The sequence below is a fragment of the Peromyscus eremicus genome, chromosome 23, assembly GCF_949786415.1.
Source record: "Peromyscus eremicus chromosome 23, PerEre_H2_v1, whole genome shotgun sequence".
NCBI lineage: Eukaryota > Metazoa > Chordata > Mammalia > Rodentia > Cricetidae > Peromyscus > Peromyscus eremicus.
Window position 1 is genome coordinate 28,994,943 of NC_081438.1, and position 25,316 is coordinate 29,020,258.

The following is a 25,316-nucleotide window of genomic DNA, read 5'->3' on the forward strand; positions in this document are numbered from 1 at the left end:
CAGTTATTAACTATCAGCTGGTGGGAAGCTTTGGGGAGACTCCCAAGTGTGTGTGTGTGCCTTCTCTTTCCTTCCTTTGCCTATCATCATCCTCTTCCTCTCTTGTCTCAGAACACACACTTATGGATGCCTGGGAGTGCCCCTGGCCTTTGATCTGCAGGCAAACAAGACGTGAGCTGCTGGGGGACCAAAGAGAAAAGTTCAGCATGCCAGGGTGGGGGTGGGGTCACCCTCAGTGGCCTCTTGTCACAGACCCACACTGCCCACAGAGGCTTAGCGGGGAAGCTGCTGGACTATGCCAGTGCCTGCATTTTTATCTGCTCTGGTGCTGGGGCCCCCAAGCACACTCCACGGCAGCCTGGAGAGCCCTGGTCTCCTGGGGGTGCTGAGGATCGTCCCTTGGAGGGTCTCAGTTCATTTTATACAACAAGCCAGCAATACCTGTAAGAATCATTCAGTCAGCTTTCCCTTCCTCCTTCCTCCTCCCCTCCCTCCTCCTTCCTTCCTTTCTTCCCTTCCTCCCTTCTGCTTTTGAGGAAGGTTCCGCTCCGCAGTGCAGACTGGCTTTCTGCTTGTGATTTCCATGTTCTTACCTCAGCCTCCAGGTTCTAGGATAAAAGGTGTGAGCCAAAGCAATGTCTGGCTTAGTCTATGTGTTTGCTCTTTTCTTAAATTAAATAAAAATTATTTTCTGCTCTTTGTGTTGTCATGGAAAAAATCACTAAAGGAGACGGAGGCTGAAGTGGATTTCACTGAGTCTGCGGAGGATTCCTGGCTCTCCATTGGACACCCAGTCCTTCTAGACACGGATTTGGCCTCCACAGTTGGGGGTGGGGGCTGGGATTGGGATTTGTGGCTGTGTTTAAAATACACCTTCCAGACGTTTTCTAGGGGTTTGAGGCCTAGGAGGCACTGCTGTATGTAAACTAGGGCTTGACAAGGGGACAGAGACAGGCAAGAGCAGGACTCTGTGTGGCTGTCTGCTCTGTGAAGTCTTCAGACACTGTCTTAGATTCTAAAATCCTGGAGGAGGACACTGAGATCCACAGAAGCCATCTTTTTTTACATGGGGACTTCACTGGGTCCCCAGGATTGGATGAAGGCTGTTTTGTTCCCCAGTTCCACAAACCAGGGCTAACTTTATTCTCCTCTGAGGTGGCACACAAGATTTGAAATTGAGTCCGTCTCCTTATTTTCTGGCTGAAGAACCAAGATCCATAGATTCAAATGAGCTCCTCAGGCCACGCCCACAGGGGACTCTCAGCCAATGACAGGGAATTGAGCACTTGTTGCAAGCTCCCAGCCAATTTCGGTCAGTTCCATTGGAGACTGGGAGACTGAGATTATGTGGGTGGGTCTTGGCACACATGGACCAAAGCAATGAAGGGGTCACCTACCCCAGTGGAACCACTGTCTGTAAATCCTGCCTCTGTGTGCTCGGCTAGCATCCACCTGGAAACCCTTCGGGCCTCCTTCTGCTCTCCTGAACTTCCTGCCAGCCCTTTTCTCACAGCTATGTGCTGTAGAGAAGCAGGGTCAAGAGCAGGTTGGACCTATGATGGGCTAGAATGGACTGCTACCGTTTTGTGGAAGTCTGTTTTTTGTGTGTGTGTGTGTGTGTGTGTACATGGATATGCATATGTGTGGGTGTATGCACACAGAAGGCAGAAGACAACTCAGGTGTCATTTTTCAGGAGCCATTCATCTTGGTTTTTGAGACTGGGTCTCTCACTGCGGCCTGTTGCAAGTCTCTATTTGGATTGGGCTGTCTGGCTAGCCCAGTACAAATAGAGACTTGCAACAGAGTCTCAGAGATCCTCCTGCCTCTGCTTCCTCGGCACTGGGAGTGTAGGCATGTGTGGCCACACTCAGCGTTTTACATATGTGCTCAGATCCTCATGCGTATACTGCAAGCACCATCCTGACTGAGCTCTCTCCCCAGCCTGAGTGTGTCCAGAATACTGTAGGGACAAACATATGCTGTGACTTGTGCCCATAGACGTATATGAGATTAACCAAATGCCTTTCACTTATAAAATGTCTTCACAATTTTAGTTAGGGATCAAATATGAAATGTCCCTGACAGGCTCCTGTGCTGAACACTTGGTCCTGGCTGATGGTGCTGTTTTGGGGGAAGTTTGGAACCTTCTGGACATGGAGCCCAGCTGGGAGATGTGGGGCACAGAGGGAAAACTTGAGGGTTCGAGGCTGATTCCACTTCTCATCAGAGTTCTCTGTTTCCTGATCCATGGAGATGTGAAGAGTCCAGCTGAATGCCCCATCTGTGGATGCTGTCATGTCTGCACAGCCATGATGGATGGACCCTCACTGAGGCACAACAAACTTCTTCAGTGAACTCTTTATGCCAGGATGAGGGGCAGAGTGACTTAACATGACTTCTTATGTCTGCCCTTGAGTATTTCATGAGCCAAAGATGGCGATAATACAGAGAGAGAGGTCTGTGGCTAAGGTGGGTGCTTACAAGGGGACCATGCAGGAGACTGTGATGGGTGATCTTAATGGTCAGTTTTGGGAATTAGAATCACCAGAGCAACAAGTCTCTGGGCATGTCTATGAGGGATTATGTAGATTAGATTAATTGAGACAGAAGACCCAACCTAAACATGGTCAGGCAGTATTCCATAGGGTCCTGGACTGAACAAAAAGGAGAAAGTGAGCTGAGCACCAGTATCCGTCTCTCCCTGCTTCCTGACTGTGGATGCCACGTGACCAGCTGCCTCACGTTCCTGCTGTCAAGACTTCCACCCCATGATAGGCTGTGAGTCAGAACAGACCCTTCCTCCCCTCCCTCCCTCCCTCCCTCCCTCCCTCCCTCCCTCCCTCCTTCCTTCCTTCCATCCATCCATCCATTGCTTGCGTCAGGCATTTGGAACATAACCATGTCTCAGTTCTTGTGTCTACCGTGGACCACTTGGAAGGAAGCCATCCTGGACAGTAACTGGTTCACAGGACCAGAGAATGTATGTGCCTTGCACTGACCAATCAGAGCCTTGCCCTGGGAGTCTTCGTGGTGTTTGTGGCTGAAGAGACCGACTGCCAGTGTAGTGTACAGTTTGATGGGCAAGCGGTCCCTAAAGCTAATCTGAGGGAACTCTGCCTTTGTGCAGAAAGCATCTTCAAAGAAAGACCAAGACTCTCCGAGTTTGTTTCCTGCGCATCATTGGGGAGAAGACACAGGATGCCAGACAGATATTGGTGGTGTGGACATCAGGTCTTGCTGTGGCTTCCCTGATGGGGCAACATCCAGATACCATCCTTCCTCTGCTGCTAGCTCTGTTTGTTCTTTACATGACATTATGTTTGAATGCAGATGTATTTTAGTGAGTGAGAATTATTGGCAAAAAGGAGTTGCCACTGGGTCTTCCCTCCTCCTCCCCTCCCTCCTTTCCTTCCTTCCTTCCTTCCTTGTGGCCTGTGATGTGGAGTCCTGATGTACTGGTTTCCCAGGAAACCATAGAAAGGACAGAAGGTGACCGAGTGCTGCGTCAGGCTGACTATGAATGCTTGGCGAGCTGCAGCGAGGGTCAACTCAGGACTCGGCAAGGTACCAGCAAGATGAAAATCCTGCTCTACCAGGGAACCAATTAGGTATGAGGGATCATTCTAATTAGTTAGAGCTGGAAGAATTTTGAAGACTGGTTTATTTTTTAAAAATTCTGGGGGGCAGCGCGTGTGCGTGCACGTGTGTGTGTGTGTGTGTGTGTGTGTGTGTGTGTGTGTGTGTGTGTAGGCCTGATATTAATAATGGATGTCTTCTCCCTGTCCCTCTCTCTCTCCACTTTAGTTTTTGAGACAAAGTCTGTCTCTGAACCTAGAGTTCGCTGGTTCGGCTTCAGTGACAACCAGTGTGCAACCGGGATCCTCTTATCTCTGGCCACACCCGAACATGGGGATTATGCACCACCATACATGGGTTTTCTGAGTTCTGGGGATCTTAACTCTGGTCCCCATGCTTCCTTAGCAAACTCTCAACCACTAGCCCATCTGTCCAGTCCTCCTCTTTTTTTGTGATGGTCTCTCACTGGCCTGGAGCTCGCTGATTTGGTAAGACTGTCTAGCCAGCAAGCTCCAGGAATCCATTTGTCTCCTCCTCCCCAGTGTGGGTTTCCAAGCTCTTGCTGCTGTACCAGCTTTTACATGGGTTCTGGGGATCCAACTCAGATCCCTGTATTTGCTTAGCAGGCTACTGCTTTCCTGACTGAGCCGGCTCCTCAGCCCAGTGGATCTTTCACAGATCTCTACTCATTACATGGATTCTGGGGATCCAACTCAGATCCCTGTATTTGCTTAGCAGGCTACTGCTTTCCTGACTGAGCTGGCTCCTCAGCCCAGTGGATCTTTCACAGATCTCTACTCACGGTCTTCCCCGGTATCGTTTCCAAAGACTCGAAAGTGGATGTTTACAAAACCATTTCCCCTGGTTAATTCATCATCCCACTGGGAATATGAAGGCTCTATTTCACTATTCCAGAAGTAGCTTTGTCTCCAGCCTGGATGATTCTGACTTTCAGAGGGGATGGTGGTCAACACGGCTCCGCCCTGATGCTTGCTTTCCTAGTAGAGCACTGACTTCTGCTCTGGACCTTTAACTAGAGGTTGCCAGAAACAGAAGTGCAGATGAAGCTCTTAGAGAGACCAGCGAGCACCACGCAGGAACACGCAGGGTTGCTAGGCAATAGCATCCACCCAAATGTCACAGCGCTCATTTGCAAATATGTTTGAGATTTCTTTTTTCTATACAGGGTCTCATATAGCTCAGGCTGGCCTCAAATTCTCTACGCAGCTGAGGATGCCCTTGAACTTCTCTTCCTTGTCTCTACCTCCTGAGTACTAAGATTGCAAGTGTGTACTACCACATGGTGTGTGTGTGTGTGTGTGTGTGTGTGTGTGTGTGTGTGTGTGTGTGTGTTACGCAGTGCTGGGGATGGAACCCATGGCTTCCTGTGTGCTAGGAAAGCCCTGTACCAACTGAGCATATCCCTAGCCCCCAAGCCTAGAATATAGACCTAAAATGTTTTTCCTCCCTAGAAGGCAGTTTGGAGATTCAAATGCAAAACCCCAAGTTTTAGAGTTACAGTGTAATCTAGTGCTTTGCCTTGGGTGCATGGCTGTAGTGATACCAAATGGACACAGGAATTGGCCAGTGTCCTCTTTTTCAGAGCCCCAAGAGAGGAAGAGGCAGGAATCCTACTGCATCCCTGATGGAAGTGACATCTTTCCCAGAAGCTGATGTCACTGGGAAAGGGCCTTTGCCACCCAGGACACTGAAAACCCATTTCCAAAAATATTGGCATGGTGAAAAGTCTGTGCTCATGGGGACACGGAGCCTGCCTGGTGTCAGCCTGCCAGCATCACATGACACCATGGTTCTTTTTGTCACTTCAGACAGAAGTAAGAGGTTGACTCAAGTGAACTCTGCCATCTGAACTGGCCCTTCTAGAGTGACTCAATGGATCCCTTGGTTGAGGTCCTAGGGTGTTCAGTGCTTACAGTCTGCCTTAATTCACACACTTCAGACACAGCAGGACAAAGAACTCTGGAAAACAGACAGCTGGCCAGGACTCACACACTCGTGAGCCAGGCAGCCCCAGTGTCCCGGCCCAGGGACTGTTAGCTGGCAGTCATGAGGCCTCAGGTGGAAGGGTGCTGAGAGGCTGCAGGGCCTGGGACCCTGAGGTCTCAGGAGACTCTGCGTGTTTACATAGTTCATTGGCTCCTGGAAAGAACTGTTACCCCAAAGGCTTTGTGAACCATGGGGCACCCCTGGGGAGCAACAACAGCATAGGGCTTGTGATAGTGTCAGGCAGCCAAGCTCATAGGCCCCTGGCCTCTTCAGCCCCACAGATGTGCCTCAGTGGTTCCCAAAGGCAGGTGTGGTAGGAGAGCGGGAACTCAGCCAGGTGCTTTGACCAGGTCATCAGTGAGAACCTTAAGAAAGCCTCTTAGTCCCGAGCATTACATGTGGATGCTGTGTAGCTTTTACCTCCAGACTGAAACCTGTGCTCCTAGAGGGAGGCTCATGAAGACTCAAGAGGTACAGAAAACTCACAAGTTTCAGGAAACTCCTGAAACTTACAGGATCTCCAAGGCCCCCCCCCCCATGTCATATAAACACTCAATTGCTGGGAAGAGAGAGAAGGCTCTCCCACCTGCCAGGCTGCCTGCAAGGCATGCAGGGAGCTCTGAGGATACAGCTTTCCTGAGTAGTCACCCATGTTGGGCTGGATTTGGGTGATGCAACTGCCTTTGAGTCACCCATGTCCTGTAGGAATCCTACTAAACTCACTGGTTCACTAAGCTGGACTTGGGTGGGGTCATTTCTCTGATCTGTCGTCAGTGCAGGGGGTCAATAGACATTTGTTCCTCTCTCCCCAGGAAAAGCCACAGGGCCAAGGAAGGCAAACTCCTTGCAGAATTCCCTCTTGCAGAATGGCGTTCCTCTGCAGCATCCCTCCTCCCCTGTGCCTGCCTTCCCTCCTGTCCTCCCTGGCTTCTCCATGCTCACCCCTCCTTCTCTGCCTTGTGTGTGTGTGTGTGTGTGTGTGTGTGTGTGTGTGTGTGTGTGTGTGTATGGTGACATGTACATATGTATGTATGTATTTATGCATGTGTGAGAGAATGTACACATGTATATATGTGTGCACATACATGTATATGTATGTATTTATGCATGTCTGTAATTGTACATATGTGTATATGTATGTATGTATTATATTTCCTAGCTCAGTGCTTAGGTAAATCTTGTTATTTAAAAAAAAAAAACCCAGTTGAATTGGAACCTCAAGCCATCTCATGCATTTGAGAGAAGAAATAGACCCAGGCATGTCCTATTAACCTATTTAAAAGTTTTAATTAATAAACCAATTCATTAATTTTGAGATGGGGTCTCAGGAACCCAGTCTGGCCACAAATTTGCTATGCAGCCAAGGATGACCTTGAACTCGTGGTCTTCCTGTCTCCACCTCCCAAGTGTGGGGATTATTGAGAATGTCAGCAGAATGACCCAGCCACAGGGGTGGGTGAACACCAAGCATGTGGAGAGCGGGTGACATGAGGCGTGGCCCACAGTACGTGCTCATCACCACAGAGTGATGCGTGTCAATGCACAGGGAACTCTCCACACAGTCACCATCAACAGCATGCCAAGTACTGCAGGGAACAGTGGATCTAAGGACAGACCCCAGCCTGCCCACAAGGCCTGGCTCTATCAGTGGAGACAGGAAGCTGGATGCAAGGCCACCCTGCTACCTCCTCACCTGCTGCTCTTCAAAGAGCAGCTGCCATGAGGTGACACTGCTAACCTCAGCCGGGAAGAGGCAGGCTGGTTCCCACAGGCTTTCAATGACAGCCCTCCAGCAGAGACACACGCATCTCTTGGGATGTTAGTACCGCTACTCCTGTTTCCCGCAAGCCGAGGCTATGTTACAGACCCAGCAACCTTTATAAACAGAACATGTAAAGTGGAGCTCAGCTGGATCTCGCCCCTGCCTACTCACTGGAGTTCGTATATAAGCCACAGTTGAAAGGGGGCTGTTTTATCGAGCCTTGGGGCTCAATAAGGCCCGAAATCAGGTCAGGAATGAAGGTGAGAGTGTATTTTAGATTAAATATTGATTTAGAGGTGTGTGCTGAGATGTGGGGCCAGGAATACATGTGCAGCAAATGGCCTGTGGTTCTTGCTCTTCATGAAGCCTGAGAAGAGGACCCTTGGGGACACCCAGTGGAACCATTGATTGGACCCTTCATGCTGGTCAGCATGAGACACAGAGAGGGGGTTGCTAACACCTTGAGCCCCTCGCTCCCAGCTGCTGGCTTCCATGGTTGAAGCCACCTTCTGTGTGCATGAGTGAGTCCGTTAACATCCTCTCATGGAGGGAGCTGGAGCGCTCACGACAGTCATGAGGCCCCCTGTGTCCTGAGATTATCTAGAAGATAGGTAGTTGACTGGGGATGGGGGCTCCCTGGGGGTGAAGCTCAGGTTCATGTGGTGGTTTAGATCAAATGCCAGCTTGACATGGCCTAGAACTCCCCAGGAGACACCTATCTGTGAGGGAGTTTCCAGATTAGGTTAATTGAGGTGGGAAGACCCACCCTAAACGTGGGTGACACCATTTTCTAGGCTGCGGTCCTAGACTAAATAAAAAGGAGAAAGTGAGCTGAGCCCCAGCATCCATCTCTTTCTGCTTCCTGACTGCGGATGCCGTGTGACCAGCTGCCTCCTGCTCCTGCCGCTGTGCCTTCCCACCATGATGGACAGTTCCTTAGGCTGTGAGTCAGATAATCCCCACTCTACTTAAGTTGCTGTCTGAGGTATTTTGTCACAGCCATGAGAGAAAGAATACAGTCTATTGCCTGACTCCGACAGAACCTTTCTTGGGTCTCTTGGTGCCTTCCCAGCTGTGTGAACAGACATTGTTTTCCTTCTCCCGGGAAAAGCCATACAACCTGTCAATTTTTATACTTCCTCCATCTACAGGGGACCCTCCACCACCAGCTCTGCCCATCCCATGGGGTGGCTGTGAGACCTAAGTGTGATGAGATATACTGAGGAATTAGAGGGCGGTCACTGCTGGGCGGAAGCAAGCGCAGCACTGACCTCGGATTCTGACCCGTCCACCGACTTCTCCTTGAGGTTCACACTCTCGGTCAGCACAGCGCCGTTGTACTTGTTGCAGAGGTCCTCATCGGAGTAGTGCAGGCCTCCAGGGCTTGGTCGGGGTGGGGATCTAAAATAGGACCATGTCACAAGTCACCTTGGACACAGGACAGTCCCCTGGAGGTGGGGCTCCTAAGCTGCTGTCTGGTGTTGCTCATGTGGGAACACGGAGGAAAACACCCCCAGTGAGTTCCCATATGGTTGATACAGAGCTCCAAGCATTGGTCATGTGTGATTCTACAGCCTGTAGGCTTCAGGGACTGTGCAAGGTCAGGGCACTAGGCACAAGCTGTTCTGGTCAAGTGGAACTTTCAACAAGGAGAGCACGTGAGGTCTGGGCCAGCAGGAGGTGCAGGGCACATGGAACTCTGGAAGGCAGAGGAAGGATGTGTACACTGGCCAGGGCTGAGGGCGAATCTTTGGGGAAGAGGTCTGATGTGTCAGGATGGGATTTGTGGATGGTCTCCTGAGGAGGAGTGGGATTAGGGAAGTGTGCACTAGCCTGGGCTCCCACTCTGCTGGGGCTCAGGACACAAAGCTGGGCCCAAGGGCATGAAGGCTTTGAGGCATTAGCCCTCAGTGATTGACAGAATCCTTATCCCAATCACTGCTCCCAATCATATCTAGCCCATAGCTGCAGGCACAGCCTGTGTCTGGTTTGTTAGCTAGTGTGATACAGGGATGACTGTGGTCACACTACATTATACAGAAAGGGTGGAGCTGTCATCTCCACTTGTCACAATCACTTAACGTTGCATGAAGAAGACCATCTTTGTCAGCTGGAGCTGAAATGCGAACTATGGCCAACTCTTTTGTGTGATTGTGCATGTGTGCATATCTGCATATCTGCATGTGTGTGAGTGGACATGCATGCATTTGGACGTCAGAGGTTGATGTCAAGTATCCTCCTCAATAGCTCTCCACTTTGTTTATGAGGCAAGGTCTCTCGCTGATCCCAGAGCTCACTGATTGAGCTATTCTCACCAATCAGCTTGCCCCAGGGAGCCTCTGTCTCCACCTCCTGAGTGCTGGGGTCACAGACAGCCACCACGCCTGCCTGGCTTTCATTGAGTTCTGGAGGTCTGTATTCCAGTCCTCACACACACAAATCTCATAATGTTTTCAAAGAGTTTATGATTTTGTGTGGGTCTCCATCCCCAGCTGTCCCCAGATGCATGCAGTCCTCTGGCAGCCAAAGAGACAGACCTGAAAAGAACTCCTGCTTCTAGCTTTGTGGGAAGAAACACATCCCATGAGTGGCCTCTGGGAACAGGGGAGCAGGGGTAGCCTCAAGTCTACAGCAGAAAGAGGCCAGCCCTGAGTCATGGGGCCCACATAGACACACTCTGCCAAGAGCTGGAGTGAGCTTGGAAGAGAATGCTGGCCTATTGGAACCTTATCTGAGAAAAAAGCCCTGTGACATAAGGACTATGGCCATGGGTGGCCCTAGCAGGGGACAAGTCAGGCTGGAGCAATCTCTACCTTCTGAGATAGTGTTATATTATGGTCATCTGTCACATGGCAATGGAAAACAAATACACCCTTCAGCTTGCAACTTCCTGTCTTGTTCCTTTTTGAAAAATCTTTTAGAAATTATTTTCATGCTTATTATATGCACATATATCTGCATGTTCGCCTTTTTCCCCTTGGAGCTGAGGACTGAACCCAGGGCCTTCCATGTGAGTCCCAGGAACTGAACTCGGGCCATCAGGCTTCGTGGCAGGTGCCTTTACCTAAATGTTCTACTGATGACTTCTCCAAGCCCTCACTGGGGGATTCTAGGCAGGTACTCTACCACTGAGCCACACCCCAGCCCCTCACTGGGGTATTCTAGGCAGGTGCTCTACTGCTGAGCTATATCCTCAGCCCTTTCTTTATTTTGAGACAGGGTCTAGCTCTATTCCCCAGGCTGGATTTGAACTAGCTCCATAACCCAGGCAGGCCTTAAACTTGCCTGAGCCTCCTGAGTACCTGGGATGACAGGTCTGCTTCAGTGGGCCCTGCTGGAAAGACCTTCTTATCCAACACCTGCAAATCCTACCCCACTTTTGTAACAGCTCCCCTCGGAGCCTCAGGTCCCCATTTTGCTGATATCAGTTGTCCATGTTTCTCTTAGTGGAGGACTCCTTGGGGACATTCCTTTGTGGGCCAGGACCTTCCAACTTTATCACAAAATAATTTTCTGTTTACATAGGAGTCTGTTTACATAGTTGTTCTGTTAACAGCCTGGAGGACTGTTTATCCTTGGTCTGGGCTTCAAGGCCACGAGCTCTGCAGCAGTGGAAAGGGACCTGCAGCAGAGGGCGGGACACAGCAGTGCCATTTAAAAGTCCCCTGTGACGAGTTCCTCTTCGTCTTGACATTCCGTGACTACCTTTTCATGTTTCTCTGGCTCAGCAGGAAAACCCTGACTCTCAGGAGACAAGTGAAACGGAAAAGAGGAGAGTGGGTGCCACTAGCTTCCCCTTCCCGCCCTAAGGAGGGTAGTTGGGGTGGTGGTGCCTGTGTGCTCTGGATCGGGGCCAAGTGCAAGAGCAGCCTCAGCCGGGACCCTCTTCCTCGGAAGATGGAGGTCAGCTCAGTCAGCTCCGGGCCTCAGTGCCTTTCAAACAATTCAACCCCCTGAGCGGCAGAGGCCAAAAGCATCGTGAGGCTTGATGAGTTTGTCACTGTAAGTCTGGCAGACAATAGAGCAACTGCGGCCTTCGGCCTGCCCTGTCCCTGACAGGGGTGAGCCCCCCTCTCTTCACTGAAAAGCAGACGCATATGGAACCTGGCTCTGTGAGAAGAACAGCCCTCAACACTGGAAATCCCCATGCTTGTGTGTGTGACGGTATGCATGCACGTGAGTATGTGTGTGAGTGCAGTTGTGCCCATGCGAGGGCACCGACGTGGAGGTCAGAGGACAACTTCTGGTGTTGGTCCTTGCCTTCTACCTTGTTTGAGATGGGGACTCTGTTTGCTGCTGTGTACAGCAGGCTAGCTGGTCCCTGAGCATCCAGGGATTCTCCTGTCTCCCATCCCACAGGAGTGCAGGAGTCACAGACGCACATTGCTTTATATGGAATTCGCTTGGGGGGGTGCCTGTGGATGGGGGACACATCTCAGGTGTTCAGCCTTCAGCACAGCCTCCTACCTGGTTCCATTCTTTTTTGAGAAGGTGCTTTTGACGTTGAGGTGACGGCTGTTGAGCTCCAAGGCAGCAAACCCTCCGTTATCCAGGGTCACTGACTCTTCCATGTTGGAGATGCCCTTACCTAGAGCCGACGGGGAAAGCGGCATAGTCTTAGTAATGTGTCCCCTGCAGTGACCCAGGGGTGGGTCAGTCAGCACCAGCAGCTCCTGTGCTCTGTCTGATGTGACCCCTAAAACCACTGGGCATCAGCCTCAGCTAGAGAGACAGTTGGAGCAAAGCTATGCACGCGCCATAACGCTGGAGCAGAATAGTGATATTAATGTTTCAGTGTTTATCTTGCCTGATGCCAAAATGCCAGTATCCTTGCCAATGTTTTATGAAAATATGCTCAGAATGCATACCCTTATTAAAAGTCAGGGAAGTCAGATGTTTCACAAGTCACATAATTAAAAAATTCACAACCCATGGAACAAAACTGAAAGTAAAAAATATGCTTGTATGGGTAAGATAGGTAAAGAAAGCATTTCCTTTAAGTGACAAAGATGTCCCAAATGGATGGTGGTGACAGCTGCATGTGTCTTTACATTAATCACTGGCTTTTAAATTAACCTACAAGTGTGTAACTGTGAGGGTTAAACTTTAAAAATTATTTCTTTCTATCTATCTATCTGTCTGTCTGTCTGTCTGTCTATCTATCTTCTATCATCTATCATCTATTTATCTATCTATCTATTATCTATCTATTATCTATCTATCTATCTATCTATCTATCTATCTATCTATCTATCTATCACCTACCTACCTATCTGGTGTGTTTCTGTGGGTTTCTGTGGGTGTGCATGCTATAGCACCTGGGCAGAGGTCAGAGGACAACTTTCAGGAGTTGAGTCAGGTCCTGGGAATTGAACTCAGGTCTTCAGGCTTGGCAGCAGGTGCCTTTACCTGCTGAGTCATCTCTCTAGCCCTATGTGATGATCAATCTTGCTTGACAATGTATTGGAATTCAGAATCACCCAAGAGATAAACCTCTGGTTGTGTCTGTGGAAGGTTTTCTAGATTAGGTTAAACCCCACATAGCACTGGGGTTATAGATACGGGTACTGCCACGCCCTAGATTTTACATGGGTGTTGGGGATTTGAATTCAGATCTTTATGTTTGTATAGCAAGCACTCTTGCTCACTAAACCATCTCCCCAGCCCCCACCCTGGAAGTTTGCACTAGCACATTTACTTGGTGCTCAGACTAGACTCTGTCTTTTACCTTCTAATGTCGGCTGAGAGATTCTTTGAAAGGTGAGGATTTTATCTGACATGTTCCCCACTCTCCTGCTACCCCTAGGAGAGTATCACCCTGCTCTGAGGACATGGTAAAGTACGTGTTCACCCTGAGAGGATTCCCTGCGATGGGCACCCTGTACCTTCCATGTGGCTGGATGCTGAGACACCAGCCCATAGAACCAGTGTGGTAGATGGATGTTAGGTTTGCCTCTGCTCAGGGATGTGACTTGATGGGTGTTGGGTGGTGAGGACAAAATGAGAGGGGCCATCAGGCTCCTGCTAGGCAACAACTAAGGACATGAAAAGGTTCAGCCCCCCCACACACACACACAAGTCACCTTTGGGCAGACAAGCCCCACCTTCAGGCTTCAATTATGATGTTAAATTAATACCCTAGGGGGAGCCTGGGTATTGGAAGCTGCAGGTCTGATGTGTCTTTTCTAGTCTGTTTTCCAGATGGAAGAGGAGAGAGAGACTTTATGCTCTTCTGTAACTGCATTAACTCACTAAAATGACATGCCATTCATACACTGCAAATCCCAGGGGAATAAAATCTGATTTACGAACACTTGTTAGAAGTGAATTTATACAGAAAAGAAAAAGAATAAACTCTTTCCTTGCAGGGATGGATTGCTAATGTCTAGGCGATTTAGGCGCTCCATCTCATTAGCCCCTCTGGTGGTGCTGATGCCTGGGAGGGATCCCTGGAGTGCTACTTTTGCCCCAGGGGACCAGCATGGCTGTGATCTTCATTATCAGATTAACAGATCCCCATCAGGGACAGACCATTCTAGAAAGTAAAGACGGACTGACAGTGGAAACTGGAGTCAAAGGTAGGTCTAAGTAGCCTGGTAGTTGTAGTGTGTGTGTGTGTGTGTGTGTGTGTGTGTGTGTGTGTGTGTGTGTACACATGTGCACGTATGTATGGAAGCCAGAGGTCAGCCTGGCTGGGGTACCATTCCCCAGGAATCAACCATCTTTTTTGAGGCAGGGTCTCTCCTTGGGACCTGGGACTTACAGATCAAGCTAGGCTGGTCAGAGAGCCCCAGTGATCCACCCGTCCCCACCCCTCCAGCTCTGGGATTACTAGCATGTAGCACCAAGCCCGGCTTTCTTTATGTGAGGCTGGGGAAATAACTCTGGTCATGTTTACAGCTAGTACTTTACCAACTGAGTTACCTCCACAGCCCCTGTTGTGTTCTCTGGCTCAGCCAGAGCTTTGAGAACCATTGCCAGGTGGGGACTCGGGGGTGGGGGTGGAAGACTACAGGTGTAAAGCTGTTTTCTAGTTAGGCTGAGAAATGGTCTTACTGGTCATTATGAGACTTTTCAAAACTGAGGACAGTAAAGAGCATCCGTGTGAAGTGTGTGTTCTCATCTCGTGTAGCCATCACTTCTGGGCAGGTGTGGAGTCCACACAGCATCCATAAGGCTGACTCTCACACCATCCCTCTCTGCTCCTCTCCCCCAAGGTGCAATCACAGCATTGCCTTCAAGACACATGCTTCCACGTGGCCTTCTCCTGACCTCCATGTCTAAGAAGCCACACCACATGAGTGTTCCTGCAGCTGGCTTCATGTCCCACCTACATGTTCCTTTCTCTGACAGTGGTGACCAGTCCAACAGCCCACGCGCGCTGATGGAGCGCTGGCTCAGTGCTGAGCATGGAGCTCTGCTGACAATGAGGGAACTGACCCTCAGAGGGGTCAGAGCTGGAGGAGGGGATGTGGAGGGGATGGAAAAGGAAGTCCAGGCTCAAGTACATGAGAAAGGCCCTACCATAGGAAATTTCCGTCATACTCAGTGTGATGGAATACTCAGGTGGGTCCCAGCTTATCCCTACATCAGAGGGGCTGGGATGAGACTTTTCTTGTTTAACACTCATCCTGTCTAGTCCTATTTAAAAATGTGAGCGCATAAGAGCAATGGGGCATGGGAAGGAAGATTCAGAGAACCCAGCAAGTCCAACACCATGGCTAATATAAGGGGTCAGAAACTGTATCGCCAGGCCTGGAGCTTGGGGACTCTGGCATGCTAGGAGAGCTCTCTACTACCCCAGCCCTGTACTGGGAGATTCTAGGCAGGTGCTCTACCACTGAGCCACACCCCAGCCCTGTACTGGGAGATTCTAGGCAGGTGCTCTACCACTGAGCCACACCCCAGCCCCTCACTGGGGGATTCTAGGCAGGTGCTCTACCACTGAGCCACACCCCAGACCCCCACTGGGGGATTCTAGGAAGGTGCTCTACCACTGAGGCACTTGTTTCCCTAATATTTAAGCACCGTTAAAAGAGACCCTGGCAGATCCAGCAGAGAAATCAAATGTCAGTCCTCATGACCAAATGCCAGGTCACCATGTAAGACAGAGGCAGATGTCACACCTGTGCCACAGTTCTTGTACTTCTTGCTTTGCCCATGCAGGACCAGTGCGAAGACCACCAGGAGGACAAGGAGGAGGCTGGAGAGCGCCATCACTAGCAGGAACCACCATTCCTCATAGAAGGGAACTTCAGCTTGTGCTGTGGAGAAGACCATATAGGATGAGGCTCAACATCAGCTCCATACAGCCATCTCCCTGGAATCTAGCAGCAGGGAAGAGAAAGAGCTCTCCAGGGGGGCTTGTCACAGCCCAGCACATGCTGTAGGAAAAGGCATGCTCTTCTGGAAATCCCACAAGCTCCATAGCAGGTTTGGGAATCCACCCTTGGGAATTTTTCTGCCTTCTCTATGGAGTCAAGCTTGGGGGTCTGTCATGGTTACTTTTAACTTTCAACTTGGCAGGACCTAGACTAACCCTGAAGCCAAGTCTCTGGGTACAGTAAGGGGTTATCAGGTTGGTCAGGTTAACTGAAGAGGGCAGAAGACCCATCTTAACTGTGGGTGCCACCATTCCTTGGCTGGAGTTCTAGGATATATGTGGTGGTTTGAATAAAAATTGGCTCCATAGGCCCATAAAGAATGGCACTATTGGAGGTGTGGCCTTGTAGAGTAGGTGTGGCTTTGTTGGAGGAAGTGTGTCACTGGTGGCAGTCTTTGAGGTCTCAGAGGCTCAAGCCAGGCCCAGTGTCTCACTGTCTCTTCCTGCTGCCTGCGGTTCCAGATGTAGAACTCTCAGCTACCTCTCCAGCACCATGTCTGCCTGCATGCAGCCGCTATACTTCTTGCCATGATGATAATGGACTGAGCCTCTGAACTGTAAGCCAGCCTCAACTGAATGTTTTCCTTTATAAGAGTTGCCATGGTCATGGCGTCTCTTCACAGCAATAGAAACCTTGACTAAGACACTCTATAAGTGAAGAAAGGGAGCTGAGTGTGCATTCGTTGCTCTTTGCTTCTTGGCTGTCAATGTGATGTGAGTGGCTGCCTCAGGCTCCTGCCTCCATGACTCCCAAATCATGATGCATTGTACCCTTGAGCTGGGACCCGGAACAAGTTGTTTTTGTCAGGGTACTGTGTCATGGCGGCAGGAAGAGAAACAGGACCGGATGGACACACACCAGACCCCTCTCCTACTTCAGACCTTATCCTGAGAACCATCGCCATGCCCCTCCTAATCCTACCTCCTTAGAAACACTGACTTAAAGTGGGACCCTGTTTCCCCTCTCTGGCTCAGCCTTCCCTCAAGGGATGCTGTGTGCTTTGCTTCATTACACTTGTTGATCTCACCATGGCAACAGGGTCCCAACCATCTTGACCATTCTCTACTCTACTACCCCCTCACTCACATCCTTTAACACTGTCACTAGAGAAATCTTCCTAAATGGAAATACCACACCCCTGCTCCCACCCACCTCCTCCACTGGCTCCCTTTGGTGCCAAACAAGGCAATGGCTGAGCCCTCCAGGTCTCTGGATTTGATAGATACTGCTGGTCTCAGAAGCCCACTGGGCATGTTTAGCCCCCTGCTGGCCTCCTCCACTGGTCCAGGAGGCCCTGAAGTCTGGGGCTGTGTGTTATTTTATGTCCCTAGCAAAACTCAGCTGAACTGTGGGCTCTGAGTGCGAACCTGCTTTTGAGACATCTATTCAAACATGTTTCATGTAAAAACTGCTTGGGCAAAGGGTCTGCTTCCTCCTTCCCGTCTGTTCTATTCTGTTTACTAAGAGAGGAAAATGGGAAAATGTCTTCTCTACAGGTGCTGGGCCTGTAGGGCCCCACTCCTGCCTTTTGGGGGTGTCCCTGTGGGGGAGCTGGTTAAGTGGCACCGAGGGCCCTGAATGACCAGCCTCTTACAGGCAAAGCCGAGGGTCTGCTTCCAGCTGCCCAAATCTCCAGAAAACACTTCCACCTTCACATAAAGTATCTCACTGGCTGGATGACGAATAAGTGCATGCTGGGAATAAAGGGGAAATTGGCTTTGGATAATGGTACACCACAGGGCTTCTCAGGCGATGACAGTGTTTTGAATCTGAAGGATGTAAGTGGGGTGTCTCGCTGTGCATTCAATATCCTATGTAGCAAGTCCCGTGACTCTCAGGCTGGCCACCCAGGAGTGCCGGCCAGTTCTGCCTCTTGGCAGGGGAGAGAGGCCTCAGCTGTCCTGTGGGGAGCTCTTATCACAGAGGTTGGGTCCTGATGTGAGGCCAGTGTGTGAAGGTGGCTAGTATTTCTGAAGGATGTCATGAGTTGACTGCGGTCCAGATGGCAGGCACGGCTGGCTTGGATGCTGTGTGATCTCAGAAGTGTTTGTGGATGATGCTCCATGGAAGAAATAAGGGAGCTGCATTCCACCTGCTGTCTGCTGTGCGGGGTTCAGGGCCACATGGGCATGAAGTCACTTCATACCAGTTCTTCACAGATCAAGCAGGGTTTTATATCCTTTTTCGCGCGCGCGCGCGCGCGTGTGTGTGTGTGTGTGTGTGTGTGTGTGTGTGTGTATGTGTGTGTAGGCCAGAGGTGAACTGTAGGTGTCATCATCAGGAATAGCACCCATCACCTTTTATACAGGGTCCCTCATGGCCCTGGAGCTCACAGATCAGGCCCCAGGGATCCTCCCTCTACCTATGCAGAGCTGAGACAGCAAGTGCCTGTCACCATGCCTGGGGTTTTGATATGGCATGGAAATCCTACCTTGTCTATAGAATGTCCTTCGGCAGTGGCTCAGGGTCTGGGGTTCTGCTTGAAGAAGGCAGTCCCAGGGAGGAGTTGCATAATACAGAGAGTCTATACCGTGCTCCCCACTGTGATCTGCAACAGCTCCTCCACCCAGCTGGAGGCCAGGCCTCCATGTGATGGGCGCTTCCACTTGATGTAGCCCCCAAGTGTCCTGACGGGCTTACCTGACACCGCTGTGGAAGGGCGGCTGGGTTCCCCAAAGCCTGCCTTGTTCACAGCCACCACCCGGAACTCGTAGGTCACCCCTTGCCGTAGTTTGTCCAGGCCCACGGTGTATGATGTAGCACTCCGGGGAATATCCTTTGCAAACATGTCCCATAAGCCTTCATCTGCAAGAGGGGTCAGAGATGGAGCAGCGGTCAGGGCAGCTCTTCTGGAGACCTGCAGTGCTGGCCAGCTCACAGCAGCCTGGGACAGGGCATCTGATGCCAGCCTCAGGGGCAGGAGCGGACCACGGTGGAGTGCCTCCTTCATCAACAAATGTCTCAGAGGAGCGAGCTGGGCACGATGATTTATTTATTTGTTATTACCTTTATTTATTTTGTGTGGGGGTATGGACATGTCACAGTGCACACGTGGAGATCAAGGGACAACTTGTGGGACTTAATTCTCCATCTACCATGAGAGTTCTGGCACCAAAATTGGGTCATCAGGCTTGATTAAACCGTCTCACCATTCAGGAGTGGCATTCTCTTCTCTCTCTCCTTCTTATCATATTCTCATGGGTTCTAGGTCCCCCTGTTTTCCCACTTGCTGTCACCTTAGGGATACTGGCTCCCTTCTGGCTCACTGCTTCCCCTGCCTGTCCTGTGCTATACACCCCGTCGCTGACCCTTCTGATCCCATTCTTGACCTGCAGACAGCTCCACCTGGACACTAGCTGGTCACCAGCTGGCCCGCACTCATTACGGGTTCCAACCCTGTTCTGACTGGAAACAAACCCAGCCAGCTGGTTGAGGGGACAGTTTGAGCCATGGCTTCCTGTCTCACTGCTCCCATCACTGTGGTGGTACGCGGCGTTCTCCATGCATTGTGGACAGAACGGACATCTGTGCTCCTGGAGTGGCTGTAATCCACCTATCTTGGGCTCCATCTCTTTCGGAGCAGAGTGTTGGGTTATATGGAAAATGCAGGCTCAATACATGGTTGGGGGCAACACTGTCAGAGCTCCATGTTCTCTGCTGGGATTTAGACCCCGGTTTCTGCCTTGAGGGCCACTTCCCCAGTGAAAATATCTTATCAACGCCAAGTGTCTTGAGCACCTGCAGTGTCAAGCCTGCCCTAAATGCAGAGTGAGTGTTTTACTTGAACCCCACGACTGCTAGGGATCAAACCCAGCCGTGCTTCATGGCTGAGCCACTCTCCCAGACCCTCACTGAGGGGTTCTAGGCAGGTGCTCTACTGCCGCAGCCTGACATTTTTAGTCAATGATCTGGAGCTATTTTTTTTTTTTTTTAAAGATTTTGTATTCTGGACAGATGCTTACAAATCTATATTCTCAGTAATATTCACAGTGCCAGAAGGTAGAAACCACCCAAGTGACCCATGGATAGACAAAGGGCTAAACAAAACACTGCATGTGCACACAATGGAATACTACTCCACTTTCAAAATGGAGGGATTCTGTAATAGGAGCTGTTTGAGCCCTGTCCTGAAGCATTGGCCCTAGTGAGGTAGCAGGTAACTGTTATATTTGTCTATGACCTTGAGGTAGATGGCATGGCCGCTGGGGGACCCGTAAGACCTGGGACGCATGTATGCAGCCCTCTCTCTTTGCTACCTCGTGTTTTTGGATGCTGGGACAGACCAGGGCAGAGCTTGCCAGAGAACAGTGTTGGACCATGTCTCACCCTTCCAGGATCCTGTGACAAATTCCTTTATTCTGTCTTGTGAGTTAACCCCCAAATAAATTCCTTTGATCATTAAGCAGACTTGGTAGATTGTTAGTGATATAATGCTGAGCTATGTCCCAGCCTGACATTTTTAGTCAATGCTCTGGTGCTACCAATATGCTTTTTTTTATTTTTAAGATTTTTGTGCCGGGCGGTGGTGGCGCACGCCTTTAATCCCAGCACTCGGGAGGCAGAGCCAGGCGGATCTCTGTGAGTTCGAGGCCAGCCTGGGCTACCAAGTGAGTTCCAGGAAAGGCGCAAAGCTACACAGAGAAACCCTGTCTCGAAAAACCAAAAAAAAAAAAAAAAAAAGAAAAAAAGAAAAAAAGAAAAAGATTTTTGTATTCTGGATAGATGCAAATCCACATTCTCAGTAATATTCACAGTACCAGAAAGTAGAAACTACCCAAGTGACCCATGGACAGACAAAGGGCTAAACAAAACACTGCATGTGGACACAATGGAATACTACTTTGCTTTCAAAATGAGGGGATTCTGACACTATGCATGGGTGCTGAGGACAAGATGCCCAGTGAAGTCAACTGGTCACAAAAGGCCACATACTGCACAATTTTGTTTAGATAAGGTCCTCGGGGTTGTTCAAGCGCTGGAGACAGCGTAGGATGCTGGGTTCCAGGGAGTGGCGCCAGAGTCTGGGTTTCCAGGATGAAAGATGGATGGTAGTGAGGGATACACAGCACCATGAAGTTACTCAAAGCTACTGAGCCGTACGCTTCACACAGTTTAAGTGTGGCTGGGGAGATGGCTCAGGGATAAACGGTTTGCTGTATAAGTATGCAGCCCTGAGTTCAATTCCCAGCTGGGCATGGAGGCACACACTTGTAGTCTCAGAACTGGGGAGGCAGAGACAGGAGGATCCTCAGTGCTCTGTGGACAGTCAGCCTGGCCTAATGGGTGAGCTCCAGGCTAGAGAGAGACCCTATGGATGATGACTGAAGAATGGTATCCAAGGTTGATCTCTGGCCTCCACAGGGACAGGAACAGGGACACACACGGACACACACACGGACGGACACACACACACACACACACACACACACACACACACACACACACACACACACACTATGAAGTGGTGACTTTTATAGTTTTCCACAGTAGGTAAATACTAAATTTATGTAAATTTTGGTATTTAGGAAAATGTGAATAAGATCAAAGCCAGAACATGTCTTATGTAGAAAAAAAAGAAAAAGGTGATTCCAAAGCACCAACCAACAGAGTGGAGGCAGTATAGCCAGGGAAGTGGTCATGGGGCACTGGCATGGCGGCCATGCACTTACATGGTGGAGGCAGGACAATCAGAAGTCACCCTTGGCTTCATAACAAGTTCGTTCTAGGCCAGCCTGGGCTACACAAGGCCATGTTTCAACATTATTGTTGAACAACAAACTGAAAACCCAAAGCACTGTGGCTGAACAAACTGTCTATAACTACGTAGCCTTAGTGCAAAGCTTGGCTCTGTCATTGGCTGTGTGACCATAGGCAGAGAACTCAACCTCTCTGGACCTTCTCTGTCAAATGGTGATAACATAGGTATGTACAGTGTAGGCCTGCCTTGAGGATTCAATGTTTTCATTTATAAAGTGCTTAGCATACTGCTTCACACTCAGTGCAACATGAGTGACTGCAAATAAAATACAAATTCCCCAAGGAGGCTGCTGCTAAAAGGTGGGTGCACAGCCTAAATTGTTCCTATAATGTAGAAATCCTTCCCAGGTTCAATTTCCTCTTACAGGCAGAGGTGTGCAGGACTTGAAAACACAGGCGATCTGGGGAGGAAAAGCCCGCTGAATATACATGTGCACGTACTGCCTGTTTTTACGGCCCAGGAGCGATGGGAAACGAAACCTCGCCACACCTCCTTTGCAGAAGATGCACTCGGAGGGATTAGCCCAATGGTAAACAGGAGGAGATTGCCGGTGTGTGAGTCTGTGTTTGCTCAGGGTTGAGACTTTGCCCTGGCGAAGCCCCGATAGTCACAGGTTAATGAATCAGGCGATGCTGATGGTTTTAACAACACCAGCAGAGGCTTGAGCCCAGTGATTTATTCCTACATATTCACATCTGGTTGTTATTCATCAGGAGAGCCGCCAGGGGTGGCAATGTCACCACAGCAAACTGGGGCATAAGTGGTCCCTCCCCCCACCTAAAATAACAAGGCTTACGTGCACAGAATGGATGTTAGTGTGGTTTGCGTATTTCTAAAAGGTTTATTTTTATTTATATGTATCTGTAAGTGTTTATGCGAATGTATGTCCTGTATGTGCAGGTGCCTTTGGCATCCAGAAGAGGGAGCTGGATCTCCTGGGGCTGGAGTTACAGGCAGTTGTGAGCCACCTGAAATAGATGCTGGGAACCGAACTCAGGTCCTCTGTAAAAACAGCAAGTGATCTTAACCACTGAGCCACCTCTCCAGCCCTGGTTGACATTTCTTACGTGAATTTTGCTTAAGAACAGTCTGGAGTGATAGTGCCTTTAATACACCCAGCTTGCAGAGTGCTGGAACCCCTCTGACGTTTCCTTGTTCACCTACAAATATTCAGGGCCCACTCTGTGGTGGGATGCTCTTCTGCCCCTCAGGGAACAGGAGTCTCCTAGGCTAGGCACAGTGTAGGATGGAGGCTGGGAGGAGAGGGAAAGTGAGAATGTGTGTCCCTCTCCTCCCCTGCCCCCGTGCCCCCATTCCAGGAAAGGCAGCTGTTCTACCCACAGCTTCCAGAGCATGTGCTCAGTTTACTTCACTGTTTATACCCCAGGGCACTTGAATTTTTAAAGAATTCATTAAACATTGGTTCTTATCTATCCACCCACCTACCCACCAACCTACCCATATATATTCATCCATCCCCCACAACCCACCCATCCATCCATTTATGACCCACCCATTCACTCAACTGCCCACCCATTCATCTACCCATCCATACCCACTCCCTCATCTATCCACCTCTTCACTGACTTACCCACCCATCCATCTCCCCATTCATCCACTCACCTATTTATGTACTTACTCACCTATCCATCTATCAACCCATCTACCGACCTGATTCATCCTCTCATTCATCATCTGCCCATTCACTCAACTACTTACCCATCCATTTATGTATCCATCCATTCACTCATATATGCACCTACTTACCAACTCACCCATTCATCTACCCATTCACTCACACACCCATTTATGTACTCATTCACTTACCCACTCACTTATCCATCCATTCATCCACCCACCTACCTACCTACCTGTCCACTCACTTATCCACTCATCCATCCATTCATCTATCCACCCACCCACCTACCTATCTATCCACTCACTTATCCACTCATTCATCTATCTACCCACCCACCCATCTCTCTGCCCACCAACCTAATCATCCACCAATCATTCACTCACTCATCTACCTACCCATCTATTTACACCCCTCCAGGCAGCCATCTTTGCTTCCCATGGCCTCTCTCAGGCCCCAACTCCACCAGACTTTCCATAGATAACAGCTACCCCTATTTTACTTCATGCTTAGCTCCAAGGTCCTAAGTGTTGAACACACTGTGGCGTGTTTTCCACTAAAAAGATAATGTTATGCTATGAGAGTCTAAACATAGAAATACAGACTTGCAAACTGGGTGTTGTTAAAAACCCACTAAAGTTAGATGACAGCACCCGAGCCTGGAGGATTTCCATTGCATCTGAGGTCTGAACACCTTTGTGGCGAGTTCTCTCAGTGTCCCCTGCATTCATGTTTACTTAATATTCTCCGTTGCCGGGGACAAACACGATTTCCTCTGCTTCTATCGTCTCCCAAAGACCACATTTTACTTTAAGAGCTCTGTCATAGCTCCAGGAGCTCTGTGCATTTTTTATAAAAACATTTTAAAATATTGATATAGGATCTCAACACTGAGCGATTTATTCAGCAATCCACTTACACTCAAAAATGGGGGTGGTGGTGGTGGTGTCATGCCAAGATGATTTCCTTCTGAATTAACAGAAGAAAATGTTTGCATTTTTAATTTTGTTTAATTCTGCCTTCTAAAATTAGCATATCGTACTTGGATTATAATTCACTGGGCTATTTATCCACACCAATATTTACATGGTGATCACCAGTGGTGGGGGGGCGACAAAAAAAATCTTGGCAGCTGTGAGAGCGGCCACTGTTTCCCAACTGTGGGCTGTTTTTCTCATTTTTATTATGCTGCTAAATATCTCAATAAATCAGTGATGGAGAAAATACCTCCACAAATTTGTGAGAAAAATAACATTACAGAACTATTAACAATAATGAGATTTGTGCAACTGATTTTCTTTGTATCAGGAAGATCCCCAGTGCCTGGACTTCCAACTCAATCGGAACAGGAGAGGACACCATGCCTGTGTTTGCCACAGGAAAACCCTGGGCATTTAGTGCAGGTGACCCACTTGTCATCACCATGAGAAAGCTGGGGCATGGCTAGAAGAGAACAGTTACCACACTCCCCTTACAAGGCCAGGTCTCGATTGGTTGATCCTGGGTGAATTCCTGGGTGACTGCTCCCTGGGGTGACTGGCTTGTCTCCTGGTTGATTCACTGGTCCCTCAAGTGACTGATTCATCTCCTGGGTGACTGATCAGCCCCCGAGTGACTGGTTTCTGGGTGATGGTTCTCCAGGGTAACAGACCCCGTAGGTGATGGGTCTCTTAGCTGATCCCTGGGTGCCTGGCACATGTCTGATTGATCTCCTCCTGCCCAGTCCCCAGTTCCTGATCCTCGGATAGTCACAAGACAACAGCGATGGGTGACTTTCGGCTCCTGGTGACTGACCCCTGTGTGACTAACTGGGTAGTGACTGATAGATACCCTAGGTGACTGACCCCTGCGTGACTAACTGGGTAGTGACTGATAGATACCCTAGATGACTGACCCCTGAATGACTAACTGGGTAGTGACTGATAGATACCCTAGGTGACTGACCCCTGCGTGACTAACTGGGTAGTGACTGATAGATACCCTAGGTGACTGACCCCTGAATGACTAACTGGGTAGTGACTGATAGATACCCTAGGTGACTGACCCCTGCGTGACTAACTGGGTAGTGACTGATAGATACCCTAGGTGACTGACCCCTGAATGACTAACTGGATAGTGATTGATAGATACCCTAGGTGACTGACCCCTGAATGACTAACTGGGTAGTGACTGATAGATACCCTAGGTGACTG

General features: G+C 49.6%; 1 protein-coding gene across 1 annotated transcript in view; it reads right to left on the reverse strand.

Annotated features, from left to right (window-relative positions):
• The window catches only part of Sdk1 (sidekick cell adhesion molecule 1), a 281,083-nt gene that overhangs the window by 3,523 nt on the left and 252,244 nt on the right, over window positions 1-25,316 (reverse strand). Inside the window, exons 37-40 of the mRNA XM_059249807.1 lie at window positions 18,371-18,535; window positions 15,473-15,610; window positions 11,814-11,934; window positions 8,618-8,747 (exon numbers count right to left, since the gene is read on the reverse strand). Coding sequence (XP_059105790.1) covers window positions 8,618-8,747; window positions 11,814-11,934; window positions 15,473-15,610; window positions 18,371-18,535 — 554 coding nt within the window. The remainder of the gene's footprint in view (window positions 1-8,617; window positions 8,748-11,813; window positions 11,935-15,472; window positions 15,611-18,370; window positions 18,536-25,316) is intronic.